This window comes from Pempheris klunzingeri, chromosome 2 (assembly GCF_042242105.1).
Source record: "Pempheris klunzingeri isolate RE-2024b chromosome 2, fPemKlu1.hap1, whole genome shotgun sequence".
NCBI lineage: Eukaryota > Metazoa > Chordata > Actinopteri > Acropomatiformes > Pempheridae > Pempheris > Pempheris klunzingeri.
The window spans coordinates 6,376,168-6,396,259 of NC_092013.1; the positions used below are offsets into that span (position 1 = coordinate 6,376,168).

A 20,092-nucleotide genomic window follows, 5' to 3' on the forward strand; every position below is an offset into this window, starting at 1 on the left:
CCAATACTGCTGAGTGAGACTGATCTCTGTTCATTCTCTTGGCAGGCAGTCAGTGCGTGTGCCCACTATAGGATCATGGTCAGGATGGCAGCATGGGCAGAGCTGGGCAGCATTTGCCAGTGTGCCAGGGACAGAGGGGCAAGCCTATTGAGAAGCAGTGTGATGGATACAATGGGTGCGACAGACTTGCTGCATCAACAGGCTTTTTGCTGCTGTGGCCAGAAATAAACCATAAATACCCCCACTGGCCTCCACCGACTGCTCGCCAGGCCTCCACACCCACACACACCCTCACACTGAGACAGACAGAAAAGAGAAAGAAAAGAAAGAGGAAAGAAGTGGCTTGTACGTGGTGCAGTGAAGCACAAGCCATCCAGGTAAACAAAATGGATATCATCCCTTTCTCCAACAGGCCTTTCTCTTTTATTCTCTCCCTGTCACTTCTTCTCTCTGCATCCAAATGCTTGCTTCTAAAGTAGCATTTTGTGTGTGCACTAATAATGTGTTACTCTTACATATACAACTGACACGACTAGGTTTTCAGTGAAATAAACAAGTTGAAGTGTGCAAATGTCTTGCTGATATAGTAGACTTGCTGTGATCAACAGCAGGCATAGCTGAGCTGTTTTGATAGAAAGGAGACATTTTTATGCTATCTGTCTTCACGTGTAAGAGTTTATTAATGTTTCTGTTATTGCAGAAAACACTGTTTTTTTTCTCTGCATTTAAGAACCTAAAAGTAAAAATCTATCTATTGTTGCCTCTTATAGTACTAAACAATAGTAATTGCTGTGCTTTGTAGAGGGAAAATGACAGAACAGCAGGGAACCCCAGACCAGCTGCCTGCAGAGAAGGGCCAAGGAGGGGCTGGAGCCACATACAAGGTACCTCACAGAACGAGACTTTGCTAGTGACTTCACAATTTAAATACACAAATGCATGTATGTGTTGGAATGAAAACAAGACCATGAACTGGGACTGATGGTGGAGATTGCACGTCATCCAGCTTTCCGCCTGTCTTGCAGCTGGCTGTTTTTGAATTTGAGAATTTCCGTGGAAAGAAGGTGGAGTTGTCTGGAGAATGTAAAGATGCTATGGAGAAGACAGAGAGAGTTGGCTCAGTCATCGTGGAGTCCGGACCGTGAGTGATCCAGTCTCCCTTCACCAAGTCTCATCAATTTTTACAGCATCTGCAGCCTGTTTTCTAGTCGTGTGTATTCATAATGTAATGCATTGCCTCCATAATCACCAGATGGGTGGGGTTTGAGCGTCCCAGCTTTGCAGGAGAGCAGTTTGTGCTGGAGAAAGGAGAGTACCCTCGGTGGAGCACCTGGACCAACTGCATGAGTGGCTACAGCCTGAGCTCATTCAGGCCTCTCAAAGTGGTCAGTATTATCACTGTAACATTAGCAAATGTAACTAATAAGAAAAACTAACTAGTTAGTTTTTCTACCAAACATGCTCAAACCTGCTGTTTCTCCCTCCAGGACAGTGCAGATCATAAGCTGCACCTGTTTGAGAATGCAGCCTTTGAAGGTAGAAAGATGGAGATTGTTGATGATGACGTCCCCAGTCTGTGGGCTTATGGTTTCCAGGACCGTGTGGCCAGTGCTAAGGCTATCAATGGAACGTAAGCTGCAATCCTGAATATTAACTATAGTAGATGCAATTGTTTTTTAAATAGATTTTAATCAATGGGCATTTTTTATGATGTTACATAACCCTGTTCACTGTCCCAGAAATGTTATACACTACTGTCTCTCCTCCCTCCAAAGGTGGGTGGGATACATGTATCCAGGCTACAGAGGAAGCCAGTATGTGTTTGAGCATGGAGATTTCAAGCACTGGAACGATTGGGGAGCCACTGCACCTCAGATCCAGTCCGTCCGACGTGTGCGGGACATGCAGTGGCACAAGAGGGGGTGCTACATCGCCCCCGCCCCCGCCCCTGCCCCTACACCTCCCAATCCAATTCCTAACCCCATCCCTACTCCCACCCCCAACCCTGACCCTACTCCCGAACCCAAGCCCCAAACTCAACCCCAACCTTAACGCCACACCTCCAGCAACGCCTACACCAACGGGGGCGGGCTGAAGGCAGCTGGCCCGTCCCCAGTCTCTCCACTACGCCTGCTGTTAGTCTAGAATATCTGACCATGCAACTTTGGAAAACTGAAACTCACAATAATGAAACATGTACATCTGTTGGAAATAAAGGTTTTGGCCCTGATTTTGGTTATCTGCAAATTATTGCACGATATATATTATGCATGAAGGAATAATAGGGGCATGTTTTATGTATTGCTAATATTGTAATGATTGCATGATTGTGGATGAGGCTTAAGAGGAGCAATAGTGATCATTTAGACTGGGAAACAGCGTTAAAAAGATTGCAGTAATTATGGTATGATTAAAGGGACACTGATTTTTGGTTTAGGGACAATATGAAAATTGTTGGTGCACGGCTGAATCATATTTCATTTTATGAAAAAAACAAGACCCTCCCTAGCCTCACTTCAACTTTTACAAACAGCAATAAGACACTATGTCACAGTCTCTGTGTCCAAATGTATAGTCAGGTGCAAATTTAAATCAGCACAAATTGGCAACAGACCCACAGCCTCACATCAGCACAGAGATGGATTAGATAAACAAGAAAAACAGCACAATACCCAAGAATCTACTACAAAGCTTCCTAATAACAATGTTTTTTTTTTAAATCTTGTTACTGTCAGGACTACATGCCCTCCCAGTATAGTGGGAAATTTGTTGACATCTCCTCATTGGGGGGGTCGCAGGATCAGCACCTTGGACAGTGATCAGGATGCGTGATCTGCAGAATATTAAAGAGGATCCAGGAATAAAAGAATAGACTGTATATTCAGTCTATGAGGAGGACACAAGGCTGTAAACTGTAGACCCAATTTCCCGATCGACTTTTATCATAAGTGAACTTTAGACAGAGACAAATGGACTGCAGATAAGCGGGTTTGACTCGTTTTCTAATTTCCACAAATCTGTTAAATTTCATTTTACATCAGAAAATGTGGAATACTTTTATATTAATATACTTTTCATATTCCCCTGTATTTTTATACCCTCCTGTGTATATTGTCCCTATTCTATCATCTTTTTTAAATTGTGCATACTTTTTTATGTATATCTCAGCTCATTAGTTTACTATTTATTGTTTTATTGAAGTTCAATTTCTGCAGTTCTTTTACTTTTGCTAACTTGCTGCTGCAACATTGAATTTTCCCACAGGGGGATTGATAAAGGAGTATCTTATCTTATCTTACAATGATATAATAGCATAATAGTTTCAGAGGATCCCTTTTAATATTAAGTACATTTTCCTGATTATACTTGTGTAAATTTACTTTAGTAACATTTTCGTTGCATGACTTTTACTGGTCACTAAGTATTTGTACAGTGTGCCACATGAGCACTTCCACTGTAGTAAAGGATCTGAGCACTTCCTGCTCCACTGCCCGCAGCAACCGAAAACATCTGTGATTGGTCTAAACAACAGTTGGCCCCGCCCATAGAATTCCAGTCATCCAATCAAACACCGCCTTCATTCAGCAGGCTCGCGAGGTGGGAGGCGAACGCGCAAAATTTGAAAGTTGACCGGAAGCAGCCTTGACTGAGAGGAAAACAGTGTCCTCGTTAGCATGTCAGTGTTTTAAAAACAAAAATACAAGTAACATTACCTGCATGGCAGCCTGGTGAGTAGTCTCACACCGTATTGTTTTGTCTCTGTACATATATGCTAACTATGTGATACTCATTAAAGTCGCGTTAACGTTCGTGTTTGTTAGCAAAGTTAGCAAACGCTAGCAAACGTTAACTTGCTAGCATGCTAAAGGGACGCTTTGTTGACATTTGTTGACACTTGGTCTATTTTTACTAACTTCGTACCACTGTCATATATATCTTAGAATACGTATATGCATACTTTACTTTACTTTGGCTCTCTGTGTGTCATTGCCTTAGGTTATCTGTAGTTAAGAAACCATGTTGAAGTTCAAATACGTGAGTCAGGGAAGCATGAAGACGCTGCCTTCCTCTGTGGACCCCATCACCATCCGCAGCTCGCGGCTCAATCAGGTGTTTCAGGTAAAGTCAGGTTTGTCTTAACTGTACATATGCGCCGTCTCAAGCACTATGTGCAGTGTAAAAACCAGCCGCAGTGCAGTCACTGCCGGAAGCTGACTTCCTTTTTCCTGTGTTTATGTGCTGTCCCCAGGGCCGAGTCAGCCTGTGTGGGCAGCAGGGAGGATGCACTTTAGGTCGGGAGGAGCTGCTGGAGGCTCTGCTGCTGCTGTACCAAGAGTGCACCTCCCCAGACCTCATGAGGATAAATCCTGTGGCCAACTTTGTCAATAAGTGTAAGCATACATTTTACACATGTGGAGGATGTATTTGTTTGTTTGTTGTGTTATTTGTTTGTTTTCCCTCATCACATTAGGTGATACAGTAATTGATAGATGCCTTTTTATAGTGAGCGCTTGTTTTGCTGTTGTTGTTTTTGAATCCCGGGATACTTTTATTGTGTTTGTAGTTTTTACAGTATAAAGTAACATCGTCCTAACATGACATGCCTAAAATTGAGACTCTACAAATTCTAAAATTAGCAAACACATGCTGAAAAACATTAAAAACATTATGTTATTTTCAATACCAGCCAGATTTTAGGAAAATGTATTTAATACCAATAATAGAATTAGGTCTTGTATTCGTGGTATGTTTACATGTTCTAGTTTTTTTTAAAGTTGTTTCACTTTTTTTCTCTTAAACAATGGGTGTAAAGCCTCTGTGTTTGTGTGTATCTTATGAAACAGTTTCTGAAGTGGTCTCAGAGCTACGGGCCCTGCAGCCTTGGCTTCATGACTTTGAAGTGCGGGCAGTGGTTGGTCGTGGTCATTTTGCTGAAGTCCAGGTCGTCCGAGAGAAGGCCACTGGAGATGTTTGTGCACTGAAAGTAATGGAGAAGGCAGTTTTACGCACTCAAGAAAATGTAAGATTGATTGGTTTTAGTACGCTGAAATACTGTAACAGTAGTAAACTATAGTTAAGAAATTTAGTAAAGCTATTTTTCCATTTTCCATCATTTGGCTTAACCACATAATAGGCCTTTTTCAACAGATGTCATTTTTAGATGTCGCAGTAGGAGAAACACAGGGTTCTGGTATCACTGTGCTAACTGCTCACTGTGGCCTAACTGGGGCACGTAGCCATTGTTAATGATATTAGTAACACCTTGCTTTTCCTGCTGTGATGTATCAAAATATCAGCATTTCTTTCAACCATTCTCAAAAGTTAATGCTGAGCTCAGTTGCTGTGAGAGTTATGAGAGCAATTCTAAAGGTTTATTAAGGACTTGAGGCATATTTCATATAACCATGACAGAACAGAACAGAACAGAACAGAAGAAAAGTGTGCTAACGTACTTGGTATTCCAAAGTTGCAGTCTGAAAGAGGCCCTCTGGAGGGTGCTGTAGGGTCGAATACAACAGAACAAAATCTGGGTTCAGTATCTCACAGCTGTTCACTCCGGCATGTGACTAATAGAGCAGATCTGAGTCAGAATAGTACATGAGCTGCGACAGGAAGGGATCTGAAGTGAGCAATACAACGAACAACTTGTGTGAACAAGATAATGTTTTGTTCATGCCACCTGTGACTACTTTGCATAATTTTAAATGACGTCCCACTTATGAAACTAACGACAAAAACCAACACAAGAAAAGGAGGGCGTTAAGTCTTACATGTGCATTAAAGTCTCATGTGGTTTAATGAGAAAAATATTAAATGCTTAGATTACATTTAAATTTAAACCCCACTGAAGCCCTAAAGGTGTTAGTCTCTCCATATTTCAGAGAAGGGCGGGTTCACTACTAAAAATATATGTATGGTGATTGCAAACCTTTTCGATACCTTTTTAGGTGGTTTTTCATGAAGAGGAGCGGCGGATCCTGGCTCTGAACAGCAGTCCCTGGATCCCACAGCTTCTTTACGCCTTCCAGGATAAAGAACATGTCTACCTGGTGAGACTGCAGGATTTTGTTTCTGATCTTGAGATGGACTGAAAGTACTTTTTTACATACATTTTAACTTGACTTTTGCATACGTTTTATGGGTCTTTTGCAAAATGCCATAAGCCAAAGGAGAGGAATGAGGTTATTAACATGCCAAGCAAATGACACGTGTATATTAAACCCAGTAAGTACTACATGGCGTACTTGGTTGGTTTACAATATTTTGATATCTAACGTTATGTTGTAGTATCAGTCTGGAGGTAGTTTTCACACTGAAGTTTTTGATGCCACCGTGGTCCCTGACTATTTTGCACTAAACTGGGGTGCAGTGGGCCCTGTTCTTCTGGAAAAAAATATCTGTAGTCATTCAATTCACACACATTTGCACCAACTGTGTAAAGGTTTAACGTTGTTTGTAGTAGAAGATAAAATTCATGTCCACTGTGTTCTTTTCTTGGATTTGTTAAACAGGGAGTAAAATATCACAAAGGCAATGTGAACCTTTGTTTGAGTTGTTGACGTATTCACCTAAAACACTATTAACATATTTATTTAACTGGGCTGAAACACTGTGTAGTAGCAGTGGCAAAGACTGATCCACTGAGCCTTGTGGTGCTCGCAGTTAAAGAAATTTCATTTGGTATATTCTTTTTACTGGTTGATAAAAATTTTACTTTTTAATGTTGTTTTCATAATTTAGTTATTTTTTGATATATTTTCCCAGCATTCTGGGAAACACTCTTGTTTACCATCAAACCCACAGGTAGGTGAGAAGAGAAGAATAGATATGATGTGTCTGTCTAGCTGAAAAAAGAAGCAGGGATGGGGAAAAATACTCTCCAACAACTCCAAAACTGCTGTCACTGGGCTATATTGCTATTGTTGTTAAAAATAATATCTGCCTCCACAACTACAATGTCTCTTTTTACTGTTCCTGTGTGTGTTTATGCACAGCACAATGTACAGTAGCTTATTTTTATATAAAGCAGAGTGCAAGCTGTATTGGATGTAATTTTATTCCTTTTCTTTCACAGCTCTGGTTTCCAGAACGTGACTAATAGCACAGTTGGATCAGTCAGAATAGTACATGAGCTGCTACAGGAAGGGATCTGAAGTGAGCAATGAAAGGAACAAGTTGTATATAGAAGAAATGCTTTGAAGTAGGAGGGTAGTTAGCCTCTTTCACAAAACAAAAACCTTCCAGCTACTTCAAAGTTTTGTTGTGTTATCGTGTTAGCTCGCAGGCTAGCCACAAGTGCAGCCAAGAGTCACTGGAGTATTGTTCAGATTAACAACATCATTCACTGTTGGCAAGTCCTCTAAGCAGCATCTCTGAGGTGCTGTGTGCCGTCTTTGAGTCTAGCTGTTGTTGTTCAAATTGTGATTTAGTAGCTTCCTGCACCTAAAATCACTGTCAAATTACAGAGACTTCAACTGCAAAAAGTGAGAAAAATCTGACAATAAATGAATAAATAACTGTTTCCCCAACTTCCTGTGTTTTACCTGTAAGTAAAACTCCCGCTGGATCTAATAGATCTAGTAATAGATGACTTTATCATTTGAGGAGGTCCCTCTAATAGTCTAATCTTCAGCCGTGAAGCACAGTGTCAATTTTCTCCTCACAGAGACCGTCCAGTGTAATCATCGTGAAGGCTGTTAACCTCACAGAGAACATATATCTTCTCCGATGACCTGTTAGACCGGCATAGATTGTAGGAAAACGCATTTCCTGCCTCGCCAAGCCTCACGCTGTATACCGTTTATTTCCTTTGACTCACCCTTTTCTTAAACCTTGCTTCATGCCCCCTGCATGTACTGTACGGCTCCATTCCTCCTCCACCTCTCTTTTCACTCCCCGTCTGTCTCACCCTGCTCCCTAACTGAGCGTGGAGGAAAATACAAAGCATCCATCTTTATCCGTGTGTCAGAGAGGCACCCAGTCTCCCTGTTGCTAGGTAACACTGGAGAATGCTCCCGTTCATTCAGACTCGCCGACCATTCATGCACCAGGGGCTCTCGCCTGTTATGGCTTTATGGCTGCCACCGTATAGCTCGCATCAGCCAGACCAATGCCTGTCATCTTCAGGGCAGCAGAAAGAGAGCTTGAGTCAAACATGACCAAGGCCGATTTAATAATTTGTGTTTCCAAACTTTAAAGATGCTTATTGACGTATTTTATCTTTATCTTGCTGTGGCATGTTGTTTTGACTCTAAACATGTCTCGTCTTAGCCGACGGTTGCAATTACTCAAAGCTCTTGCCGTTATTGTTGGTGTATTTTTAGCTATTGAGGACCAATCCTGTGACTGCAGTATCACAGATAAATCTGCAATAGTATCCGGTGTTACATAACTGAATTTGTAATGAGGAGAACCACCCCATAAGCTTAAGCTGAATAGAGCTTTGATGTACGTAAGCGCAAACCCATATGCTCCCTACACTTGTTGCCTTGTTTTTGTTTCTTAATGTGGCCTATTTATAGGCATTCATAAATGTTTCAACAGCATGTGATGCCTGTTCATTTTAATCATATTCAGACACACGTTCATTCAAATTCCAAGTGCTGGCCATAGTTTTATACTGCCAATTTCTGACTGCTTACGAATGTGTCTTCAGGCGATGGAATACTTGCCAGGCGGCGACTTGATGTCACTGCTAAACCGATATGAGGATCAGTTTGATGAGTCCATGTGTCAGTTCTACTTGGCTGAGCTGGTAGAGGCCATCCATGCTGTCCACCAGCTGGGCTACGTCCACAGGTAAGACACCAGCTGCTGAATCCAACATCTCAGTAATGAAGGATTGATGGGTCAAGGCTTTGACGAGTAACACAATTAAAGAAGCAGGGCCACAGATCCTAAGTCTGTGCTTGTGCTCTTGCATCCTCCCTAAATATCATTCTTTGTTTGCCTTTTGTTCTCCCCTGGAAGGCCAAATGCACATAATTCAACAAAACACTAACTGGACATGAGAGATGTAGCATTGTAATTTAACCTAGAGCACTGAGTGTGATGTTATGTAACTCAAACATTGCTGGAGTTTACAAATGTATTCTACTATCATCTGGGCAGCAGACATATTACAATACTCAGGCACCAAACAGGTCTGTAAAAGCAGCATCAAATCCCTTCTAAACTGTCCACTGTCCACATCCAGAGATGTCAAACCAGAGAACGTTCTCATCGATCGGACTGGTCACATCAAGCTGGCAGACTTTGGATCAGCTGCCAGGCTCACCGCTAACAAAACAGTAAGTGGATTACAGCGTTTGCTCTTTGTATTAACATCAGTGTAGCTGACAGTGACATCATCGTGCTTATTAATGTGCTTCCAGGTTGCAGCGCCCACAGTGCCCGTCGGGACCCAGGACTTCCTCTCCCCCGAGGTCCTGGAGGCCATGAATGGGAGCTCCCACAACACCTACGGGGTTGAATGTGACTGGTGGTCACTCGGGGTCATAGCCTATGAGATGATTTATGCCAGGTCGCCTTTTTCTGAAGGCACCTCTACCAAGACGATCAACAACATCCTCAACTTTAAGGTAAAAAGTCACCTGGACGTCAGTCGCCAGCTATATCCCATCTGCAATGATCTCTTAAAAACTCCAGATTAATGAAGAAGTAAACAGCCTACTTACCATTCCCGGTATACTCTATGAAAATACGCAGTGTGATTTACCTGAAGTAATATCTGATTTGTCTGTGAGTTATTTAATGAAATCTTGTCCGTGTTGTTTGCCCCCAGCGTTTTCTAAAGTTTCCGGAGGAGCCGCGGGCCAGTAAGCAGTGTGTAGACCTGCTGCAGGGATTGCTGTGTGGAGCCAAAGAGCGACTGGGTTTCCAGGGACTCCGCTGTCACTCTTTCTTCTCCAGTGTAGACTGGAACAACTTAAGACAAGGTAAGGAGATTCCTCTCCCCTGAGACTCTGCTCTTCTGTCTTTCTTGTGAAAATGCTCAATTTGGCTTGAAATGACACTGTGTCTCTGTAAGCACGTTACTGGACGTATGATTTATGACTAGTTGTCAAATATTAATGTTGTTTATAATATACATAAGTGTACTGTATGTGTGTGTAGTTGCAGAGAGACAACAAACAGCAATCGCATCGCCAGTGGTGTCGTCGGTAGTAAAATAATGAGATTCTGTGTGCCATTGGCAGTAGGCCAGCTCTTTTCCTGAGGAGGAGAATGGGAGGGAGGCAGAGACAAAAAGCGAGGCAGACAGAGTAAAGATCTGCAACTCATCCGCTTCTTAACAGACGCAGCACAAATCTTTTTAACGCTAGCGACACCAGACACACTCACTCTGGCGGAAATGCATGCGCGTTTGTTGGACGTCATTGTTGCCGTCAAATCTGACACTGCTCTGAATGACAAAGAGTTTCACATTTTCACCTGACCAGCTGTGGGAAAACACACCCATAACGTTCACTTTAATGGACATTTTCAGCAAAGCATGGGCACATTAAAGAACTGCAGCTCCACAGTGGTTCAGTAATTCAAAACGTATTGCTGCAGAGTGGATGAGTGTTTATTTTGCTGTGCAGAGTACCTTGTGTCCTCTGAATAAAGCCCTCTTTCTGTGATTCTGAAGCAATTATCAAACATTGTTATGCCGGCCATTACCTCAGTCTGTTTTCCATTTACAATATTCTTATCAACCCTGATTATTAATTAATCTTATTGTTTGCTCAAAATCCTCATGATTATCAGCAGTGTGACACAGTGTTTGGAGTGCAGGAGCTTTTTGTGCCTGTTTGTGTTGAAGAGATTTATTGATTTTTTTTTTTTTTTTTTTTCCTCCTAAATATCAATTGTGTTAACTGATTATCTTTGAGTAATGAATATCAAATATAATATATAAAAAGGATGCTGCTTAAAAAAACAGACTTGGCTTATTGATAACTGGGCACAGATAGAGCTTTATGCTTCAGCTTTGGCTCCAGCTGATTAGCTTGCTCTGCTGCAGTGAGGGAGAGCGAGCGAGCATGTTTATATGAGAGACAGAGAGAGAGAGGGAGAAGGAGGGAGGGAGGGACAGAGAGGCAGCATGTGCATCAACGCGCGACTTACAGCACTCTAGGCTCCCACCGCTCCGCTCCGTTCCTTCTCCCTTCCTTTCTCTTCCCTTTCTCCTTGTTGTGTTTTTTGTTTTATTTTTTCCATTCTTTTTTTTTTTACCACTTTGTTCGTCGCTGCTTCCTTTTTTTCCCCCTTGCCCTCTCTTACTTCCTCCTACTCTCATCCTTTCTCCTGCAGTTCTCCCGCCTTTTGTTCCTGCGTTGCACGCTGAAGATGACACCTCTAATTTTGAGGAGCCGGAGCAGGCAGCCCCCCGGCCAGCCTCAGCAGCCCAGCGAGGAGCTCTGCCAGCGGGCTTCCAGGGCCAGGATCTGCCCTTTCTAGGCTGGTTCTTCAGCAGAGCGTTGACAACATTGGCTAAAACTGAGTAAGTGCAACCTGTTTACTGGGCATTGTTTTTTTTTTTCTTTCCAAAGACGACCCCTGTTTTTCCTGTAGTCAACGCAGAGACCTCCTGCATACACCTCTAACACACACCTTTATTGGTTAAAGACCCCTTACTATCATTGGCTGCTGTTCTGCCATTAGACTCCTTATTACCACGGCAACAAATTCCAGGTAGCCTTGTTTCAGGTGACCTAGTGCTGTGCCCTGGGCAGTTGGTGTTGCGTGCCTGTCATTAGTGTTTCGCCTGCTGGGGCCCAAATGGGTTTGGCCATATGCTGTGTCAGACAAGGACCGAGGGAGGGGAGGGATCTCCCTGTTCCCTGGTGCTTCCTTCTTCTGATTCCTGATTTTCCTGCTTTGGGATCACACGCAGTTGATCCGCTGCATAGATAGATTAAATGAATGGACCAGAGGATGTAAGCGGGCGTTATCTTGCCATCGGCGCTGATTGGTATGCGGCTGAGTGTGTCAATGAGGTTTGCTGAGAGGTGGAACCCCAGACATAGACACACTCCCACCCTCGCTGCTGTTATTGTGCTTTCTCTGTTACTGTGCAGCATAATGGGCTCCTGACTTTTACAGCATGGGTTTTGGGACTGTAATTATCCCTAATGGTGTTTGGCTTCTTAACCTCTGATAATAATGCAAGTGGATGGGTTTCATTTCTGTAGCCCCGTGGCAGTGCTCTAGCAGGTTAATAGTCCTGGAGACTGCGGATCGTGGCAGCAGCAGCAGCAGCAGCAACAGAAAGGGAAGAAAAAGCGTTAGCAGATTAGACAGGGGGAAGGATGAGAGCTCAGATTGGGGGAGAGAATCTATTTCTATGGTTACTACCGTGATGTTTTTTTTCCCAGTCCCCACCCCCATCTTTACCCGTCTCATCTCCTCCTCTTTTTTTCCTCCCTCTTCTAATGTCTCTGTCCTTTACTGTTACTCCCATCAGTCATCTGCTCATGATTTTTAACTGAGGCCAGTCTGTTTCTTTGCTGCGTTTGATTAAGAGGAGCCTAGAGAATGTGTCAAATGTGTGTGTGTGTGTGTGGGTGCATGCATGTGCGTGTACACATTCTCCATTACAATACCAAACAGGAAAAGGAACTCAATGAACCCAGAGCCAGGCATAATGAATTGCTAATCATGTGTTTTTTGGGGGGTTCTTGCTATTCTTTTTTTTTTTTCATCTTATGTGAACTTGTGTGTCTGATTCCTCATTAGTAAAACTCAACATCAAAATCCCCTGAACAGCTTGCCTCAATGCGCTCTGTGGTTTAGTGTCAGAAAATCATCTTTGCAAAGTGGCTGAATTTAGGCTCATGAACTTCTGCCTTTTTGTTTCCTCAAACATTCCATCAAAATCTCCCTTTTGGAGGAATTTGGAATTGTTTTTGTTTTCAAATTGTGAGTATGTCTGTGTTTTTTTGTGCTGGATGGCCAGGCCATCAGGCTCAATCATCTAAAGTTCCTTTTCACATTGCTGCATGGCAGTCACCCAACAACCGCCTTCCTGAAAGAGCGTTCCCCAAAAAGAAAAGCATTTTTAAAAGGGGTCCAAGGCTCAGATTACTGCGTAGCTCTGTCTCACTCTCTCAGTCTAAATGGGGGATCACAAACACCTTGAAGATGCATAGTGACACCTATTGTACAGCAGTGTATAACATCACATATCCACCCTACAAACAGTTTGCAAATCAAATCAAAAACCAGCCATCCTCCAGAGTGGTAGCTGTGTAAGCTAGCTTGAGCCTGCTTTTTATAGCCAGCCAACACTGTGTTGTACATCTCCAGGTGTTTGGACACCACCATTATAAACATGTGTGTATCATCGGCTCATCTTCGTAGCGCCATCGCTCTTCTTTGGCCTGCGATGCTCATCTTCTTTGTTTTGATCAGCCAAGTTCAGGTGTCCGTGTGTCAACACTGTGACCTTTGGCCAGCAGAGAAAAATCTGTGCATGTTCACATGGCGATCATTTTATACCTCTACCACCATGATCGAATCTGCTTCCGCTCTCCTGCAGCCCCTCATTGAGATTTGTGGAGGTGGTGAATTATTGCGCAGCGGTGTGAAAGCTACTTAACACTTTGGTCAAAAGCAGGATATCTTGACAACTACCGACCAGATTGCGATGAATGTATACTGCCACATGGCCATTGTATGGATATTCACAGTCCCCAGAGGATGATTCCTGATAATTCAGGTGACTTTGATCTTGACGTAGTGTCTCAACTGGTGGTCCAAGTTTCAAGAAATCTGCTGAGGACGTTTATTGTCCTCAAGGGATGTTTTTAATGACTCTCTGATCCGTCCTCTAGTGCCACCATCAAGCCAAAATTTCTACTTGCACAAAAGAAAAATAATTAATCAAAATTGTTGTGAAGATTGCTGAGCCCATTTGTGCTCCACAGCAGATAAGTCCTTTTTTAATATACAACGACCCACAGCCATACCGCCACTCACAGGGTACAGCTGGTACGACTCCTAAATAAATAAATCCTTATGTACATCTTTTTTGTTCTGCCTTTCAAATGATTTTTTTTTAATCAATTGTCAGCTGTATTTGGTCCACTGTGGTCCACATTCTTTGCATGTTTGTGTTTATTTGTTATTGGTTTCTAGCATTGACTCTAAATTGCCCGTAGGTGTGAGAGTGAGTGTTTGTCTGTCTCTATATGTTGGCCCTGAGATTGGCTGGTGACCAGTCAAGGGTGTACCCCGCCTCTCGCCCGAAGTTAGCTGGGATTGGTTCCAGCTCCCCTGCGACCCTGACGGATAAGCGGTATAGACAATGGATGGATGGATGGTTTCTAGCATTGGTTATTTTGAAATTACAAATTACAGTGACTGGTTATTTTCCTCCTTGTACAAAACTGACAGGAGGTTCCCTGAAAACTCCCCTTCCTTTGCAGCGCTGCTTGTGTGTATTCTGATCTATTGTGTGTAGGATTAAGTGTGTTTGTCTGCATTTTCTTCACTGTGTGTGAATGTATGTGCTATGTTCTTTTTGTTTACCTGATCAGTGTTGCAAAGCCTTTAACTTGCACACTTTCCCTGAGTCCCCGTCTCTCTTTGATTCTCTTCAATAATGCAGTCTCCACTGGCTCCTCATTTATTTTTTCCTCCACAGGACAGAGACATGACAGCTACCACAGTCCTCAGTTAGGAAAAGAGTAGCCTGGTATTCCCTCTCTTAGAAAAATGTTTCTTGTCTATTTTGCCTACACCATTTTTAGAACAAGATCTGCAACAATTAATCAAATAATTGTTAACTATTAGATTAATTGCAATCTGTTTTGAATACCAATTAGTCCATTTGATTGATTTTTACAAAGAAAAAAGTAAAGATTCCAGCTTCTTTAATATAAATAGTTATAAATATTTTTATTTTATACACCTCGGCCTTCAGGAAACACTGATCAATGTTTTTCACCATTTTCACATTTTGTGGACCAAATCACTAATCGCTTAATCGAGAAAATAATCGACAGATTAATTGACAATTAAAATAATTCTTAGTTGCAGCCGAATGCAGAACAGTAAAAATATCAGCCATGCTTCCTTCAAAACACTGCTGATATTTGCTCCAATGTCGAACAACACATGGAGACTGCTTTTAAGTTTTAAGAAAGACATAGATAAAAAAGAGGAAAAATATCCTGGCTGAGGACATTTAGATTGCAATGTTATCTGCACAGAAGCCCCCCCAACTGTTTAACTAGGCACTGAAGAACTTGATGAATTTTGATGTGTAACATCAATTTTTAATTGGTGACAGATTCAGCTAGCTTGAACGCCTCCTCATTTAATCTAGATTCCTGTGAAAAAGACTGGTTGGGGTGTTGCTGTTTTTGTCAGTGATATGAGCCAAATGTGTGTGTGCGTTTCTGTATAATTTCTCTCCCTCTCCATCTCTCTGTTTGTCTCTCTCTCTCTGTCTCTCCCACTTCATAGATGTATCCACACACTGTATACTACTGTATATGTGTGTGTGTGTTACAGGGGGATGTTTCTCGATGCAGAGGCGAAAGGGAGCAGCGTGATTATTTTTAACACTGTGACTCAGTCTGAGTCAACTTTATTAAAGATCCTCTCTGCAGTATTTGTGAACTCATTCATACAGAACCATTCATTTATTTAGAAGACTTCTGTTCTCAGTTGCCTTTTCTCAGGTCAGGGGAAAAGTGAAAATTGACTTTGTGCTCTAAATCATTCCCAAAGAATGGAAACAAAATAGGACATCACCTTACATAAACAAGAAAAATGAGAATGTAGGACTCACTACAGAGCTCTGTGTAGCCCAAGCAACCCCAAGCAAACGCATAGCCCAAATTCTCCTGTCACATTATTTTGTCAGGCAAATATCCCCAAGTCTACACGGCTGTTTTGTTCATGTAATCTGTCCTAAATGAGCCACAATCAATAGAATACACTCAGCTCCGTCTCACTGAAAACATGCTCTGCTTAATGTTGTCCTAATTGTTGTCAGTGTTCTTATTGTTATGACTAGATATTCTTCAGAGTACTCTTTATCTTAAAAAGGAAGCTGTAGTCAATGCGTATTTTTGTGCTCTCGGTGCTCCCTCATCACGTGTGGGTGTCGTCTCTGAGATTCAGCCAGCTTATTTACAGCTACGATACTGTCAAGGCCTTCTGTTACATGATGCGACTCTATCATGTCTTTCAAAGAGGTTTTCAGTCATCCTCCATTTGGTTAGCTGATGTAATTTAAAGAATTTATGATATATGAATGTTCTTACACATTGGAATGAATGGAAAACTGCAATCATGTATGCTTAAATAATCTTAAGTAGTTTCACACATATCACTCTGGTAATGTTTATTTTGATTTCTGTCAAGTCCCACACTGTATTTGTGTTTGGCTTAATTAATACTAAAGAGTGACTGTATGTGTTGTGGTCCTCAGGTCAGTGTCCACAGGCCTCAACTCTCCTGCTAAGACCAACTCCATGGAAAAGAAACTGCACCTTAAAAGCAGAGAATTACAAGAAACTCAAGACAAATGTCACAAGGTGAGTGTTGCTTCTAGTCGTTAGTATTTCGTGCTTATATTCAGCATTTCAACACTAGCTTTTATGACAAACTAATCATTTTTATTTAAAAGTCAGAGCAGCTCTATCCATCAAGCCAGAGACGATAGAGTAAGAACACTCTCAGCTAAGTGGAAACTGTCAGATTGTAATTTTGTATTTCCATATTGTAGAACTTTGTTTTGAGCAAAAAATGAGTCCATCGTGGTTTTATTACCAGACGTCCTGTGTTTATTCTGGCTGGCTGACTTAACACAGATCGAGCAGGCATCTGGTGCTGCTCTAAGAAGCCAAATTAATGTGTGTGTGTACAACATTATTACAACTGTTCATTATCTCGAAGGATTCTGGGTTGGGTGACAGGTCATATGTTTCAGCTATCGTAAGATTCTCTGGCTGACAGATTCTTCTCACTGATTCAAGAATTTAAAATTTCTGCAATATTAGAATGATAATTTATACAGCACTGTTCAAAAACAGAGACAAAGTGATGAGTATACCTAAAATAGAGTAAAATAAAGAAAGTTGTGGGGAAAGACAAAGTGTCAGTTAACAAAGTCAAGAAATTCATGTGAATGTAATAAATGCCAAAATAAAAACAGTTATAATGGCATTGAAATCAAGAATTAAAAGCAGCTTTATGCTGGTGTGTTTTGAAAAAATGTGGCACAGATTCAGCACACCAGATCTCCTCAGGCAGGGCAAATACAGTCACCCTTAGTTTTTAGCCGTGACTTTAGAACAGATGACTGAGTTTTGCCTGAAGAGCTCAGGCAGCGCTGTGGGTCAAAAGGCGAGAGCAGCTCAGAGATATGAGGAGGTGTTAAACCAGATGGGGCCTCAACAGTGATGAAAAGTATTTTAAAAATCAGTCCTAAAAGACACAGGTCAGTGTGAAGAAGCTAAAATAGGTGCAACATGGTCACATTTTTTGGAAGAGTTAAGAGTCAAGCTGCAGCTTTTTGTTTTGTGAGTTGAAGGCAATGTAGAGACTTTTGGGGGAGGCACGTATACAGGGAGCTGCTGTAGTCGAAACGTGATTAGATAAACATATGAATGACACAAACAATGAATCTCTAAAGTGTTGAAGAGAAGAATCATACTGTTTCCTCTGGTGGATTCAGATGGAGCAGGAGATCTCCAGGTTCCAGCGTAAAATGACTGACCTGGAGTCGGTGCTCCACCAGAAGGATGTGGAGCTGAAGGCATCCGAGACTCAGAGGAGCATTCTGGAGCAAGACCTCGCCACCTACATTACCGAGTGCAGCGTGAGTCATAATAACAGCGGTGTCTGTGTGGAGGATTTAAAGAAATGCTGAAACATGATAATGCTCTTAAACAGGCTTCTGCTTTTTCACGTATTGGTGTACTTGTCTGTAACACCGCAGGAATTGTTCTTGATTTGAATGAAGAACAGCCATGATTTTGTGTGCGTACATGTGTTTGCAGAGCCTAAAGAGAAGCTTGGAGGAGGCACGTGTGGAGGTCTCCAGAGAGGATGACAAGGCCATGCAGCTGCTGCATGACATCCGCGAACAGAGCAACAAGCTGCAGGAAATTAAAGAGCAAGTATGTAAATCTTCTCATTCAAACGATCCTCTGTCTCCGCCCTCTCATCACGATAATGATGTGGTGCATCTGGAGATTTTTTTTAAAAACACTTCAGGGTATTTATACTAAAAATGAGTAGTGAAAGTGGAAAAAAATGCCTTCATACTGCATCCACAAAGCCAGCATCTTATTTGAGGAGATTCTTCTGCTCTCTATAGTGTCTTCATGCTATCGTAGCTGATAAAGGAGTAAGTGAAACAGCAGTGAGATTATAGTCCTCTCAGTGTGTCCCTGTTACACAGGCAGGGCTTCCCCTGTGAGGACTCCCCTGTCCTCACCACTCATAAAGGTCATCCCCACAGATGGCGTCGCTGCAAGGTACAAACAGGAAGAGCCTTGAATCATTACACAAGAATGACTATCTAAGTATTCGAAAATCATGACCACCCCTTGGCTGTAACCGATTAGACACACCAGCCTTCATGATTGAGGTCCAATCAAGAAGCCCGATCTAACTAATGCAGTTTTGTTTCCGTTTGTTCATTGGTTGAAGATGTTGGTGCACAGAAAGAGTGAGGAGTTGATCAGTGTCAGTGTGCTACATGTTGTTCCTGCAAAGATTTTTATAGACTTCAGCAGTTATTTTTCCTTTCACTTGTAGTTTCTGTTGTGCAAAATTGCCAACTACAGCTTTAAAGTGGTGATCCTTGAGTTGTTATCTTTGATTTTGACACTTTTGGTGATAAATGGTCATTGCTGCGGTGCACTGCAGATTCTATGGGACGCTGCACAATGAAACCGTGTCAGCAGGTCTGTGAAGTATATCTTTGTCTGTGTAGCATTGGCAGCAATTGTGGCCCGTGCTAAGAGCTCACTTCAGGCCGCACCAAACACACCCCTGCTGCTGTCGTGTCCTGTCAAATCGTACACACAAAAACCTGCTGGATGTTTTTTGTCTACGAAAAACCTAAATAGATCAGTACATGTATTTAGGAAAACACACTACATACACCAACATCTTGAATGTTGTTATATGTTAAAACACTGCTGAGTTAAATGATTTTATAACACAATGTAGCACAATTAAGTCCTCAAAAGATATTTTCAAAGAAAGCCGTTGTCTTTCACTAAGAAAGAAAAATTGGAGAAGGAAAAAAAAAAGCTCATCTTCTCACTTAGATGCCAACAGTGATTTGTTTCCAGCTTGCACTTGAATTAGTGTGATCACAGCCTGAAGTCCTTGGGCAGGTTTCAAAATATAAATTATGAGGATGTCACAGTGCAAACAGTAGTTCAGTTCAACACACAACACTGTACTACGTAAGGGATATAAAGTGCTGTATTAGGGATATACTGTAACATGATCGTAGTGGTGGTACACTTCATGACCTTTACGTGTTTGGGAGGGTGGTCTATTTTCCATATTGATGACTAACCACTGTGTGCCATCTATGGACTCAGGAGTACCACGCCCAGCTGGAGGAGATGCAGGTGACCATTAGGCAGCTGGAGGAGGACCTGTCAGCTGCCCGACGCCGCAGCGACCTCTACGAAGCTGAACTGAGAGACTCCAGGCAAACAAGTGAGGAGCTTAAAAGGAAAGCTGTGGAATACCAGCAGAGGATCCAGAAGGTACGTTTGCACCACAAATCCTCATACTGATGCAAATGTGCATCAGATAACAGGCTGGAGATTCTTTTTTTGTCCCTGAAACATACAGATGGTATGTTTAATCAGCGATCCTGGAGAAATATTCCCTGAATAGAAGGAGACAAGGACACCTGTCAGGACTCAGTGATTCACAAATAGTACTTAATTCTTTGTGAAAAACTCCTTGTGTTTGTTTCTTAGACTGCACTATAACAGCTGTAACATTGTGCAATAGACCCACACAAATTATCAAAGCCAAATTACCAAAAAATATAATTATGTGAAACTTCAAGAACAACTGTGCATTATACCACATTACAGTAGAGCAAATGTGTAAT

At 42.0% G+C, this 20,092-nt stretch overlaps 2 protein-coding genes across 2 annotated transcripts in view; both read left to right on the forward strand.

Annotated features, from left to right (window-relative positions):
* The first annotated feature begins 318 nt into the window (after nucleotides 1-318).
* On the forward strand, nucleotides 319-2,218 carry LOC139214487 (beta-crystallin B3-like). Its single transcript, XM_070845358.1, has 6 exons — nucleotides 319-377; nucleotides 803-884; nucleotides 1,026-1,141; nucleotides 1,253-1,385; nucleotides 1,488-1,630; nucleotides 1,776-2,218. The coding sequence occupies exons 2-6, from the start codon at nucleotides 810-812 to the stop codon at nucleotides 2,050-2,052; spliced, it is 744 nt and encodes a 247-aa protein (XP_070701459.1). The 5' UTR covers nucleotides 319-377; nucleotides 803-809; the 3' UTR covers nucleotides 2,053-2,218.
* A 1,799-nt stretch (nucleotides 2,219-4,017) lies between these two features.
* Nucleotides 4,018-20,092, forward strand: part of cita (citron rho-interacting serine/threonine kinase a) — a 42,042-nt gene continuing 25,967 nt past the window's right edge. The window contains exons 1-13 of the mRNA XM_070838315.1: nucleotides 4,018-4,119; nucleotides 4,250-4,391; nucleotides 4,845-5,020; nucleotides 5,949-6,050; nucleotides 8,657-8,799; nucleotides 9,197-9,290; nucleotides 9,375-9,581; nucleotides 9,785-9,938; nucleotides 11,299-11,488; nucleotides 16,430-16,535; nucleotides 17,678-17,821; nucleotides 18,003-18,122; nucleotides 19,566-19,736. Coding sequence (XP_070694416.1) covers nucleotides 4,018-4,119; nucleotides 4,250-4,391; nucleotides 4,845-5,020; nucleotides 5,949-6,050; nucleotides 8,657-8,799; nucleotides 9,197-9,290; nucleotides 9,375-9,581; nucleotides 9,785-9,938; nucleotides 11,299-11,488; nucleotides 16,430-16,535; nucleotides 17,678-17,821; nucleotides 18,003-18,122; nucleotides 19,566-19,736 — 1,851 coding nt within the window. The remainder of the gene's footprint in view (nucleotides 4,120-4,249; nucleotides 4,392-4,844; nucleotides 5,021-5,948; nucleotides 6,051-8,656; nucleotides 8,800-9,196; nucleotides 9,291-9,374; nucleotides 9,582-9,784; nucleotides 9,939-11,298; nucleotides 11,489-16,429; nucleotides 16,536-17,677; nucleotides 17,822-18,002; nucleotides 18,123-19,565; nucleotides 19,737-20,092) is intronic.

Bases quoted from the DNA above. Each gene is read 5' to 3' on its own strand.
- LOC139214487 (XM_070845358.1), top strand. From the start codon at position 810: ATGACAGAACAGCAGGGAACCCCAGACCAGCTGCCTGCAGAGAAGGGC. The intron at 1,142-1,252 runs GTGAGTGATCCA...CATAATCACCAG, and splicing joins GTCATCGTGGAGTCCGGACC to ATGGGTGGGGTTTGAGCGTC. The intron at 1,386-1,487 runs GTCAGTATTATC...TTCTCCCTCCAG, and splicing joins CATTCAGGCCTCTCAAAGTG to GACAGTGCAGATCATAAGCT.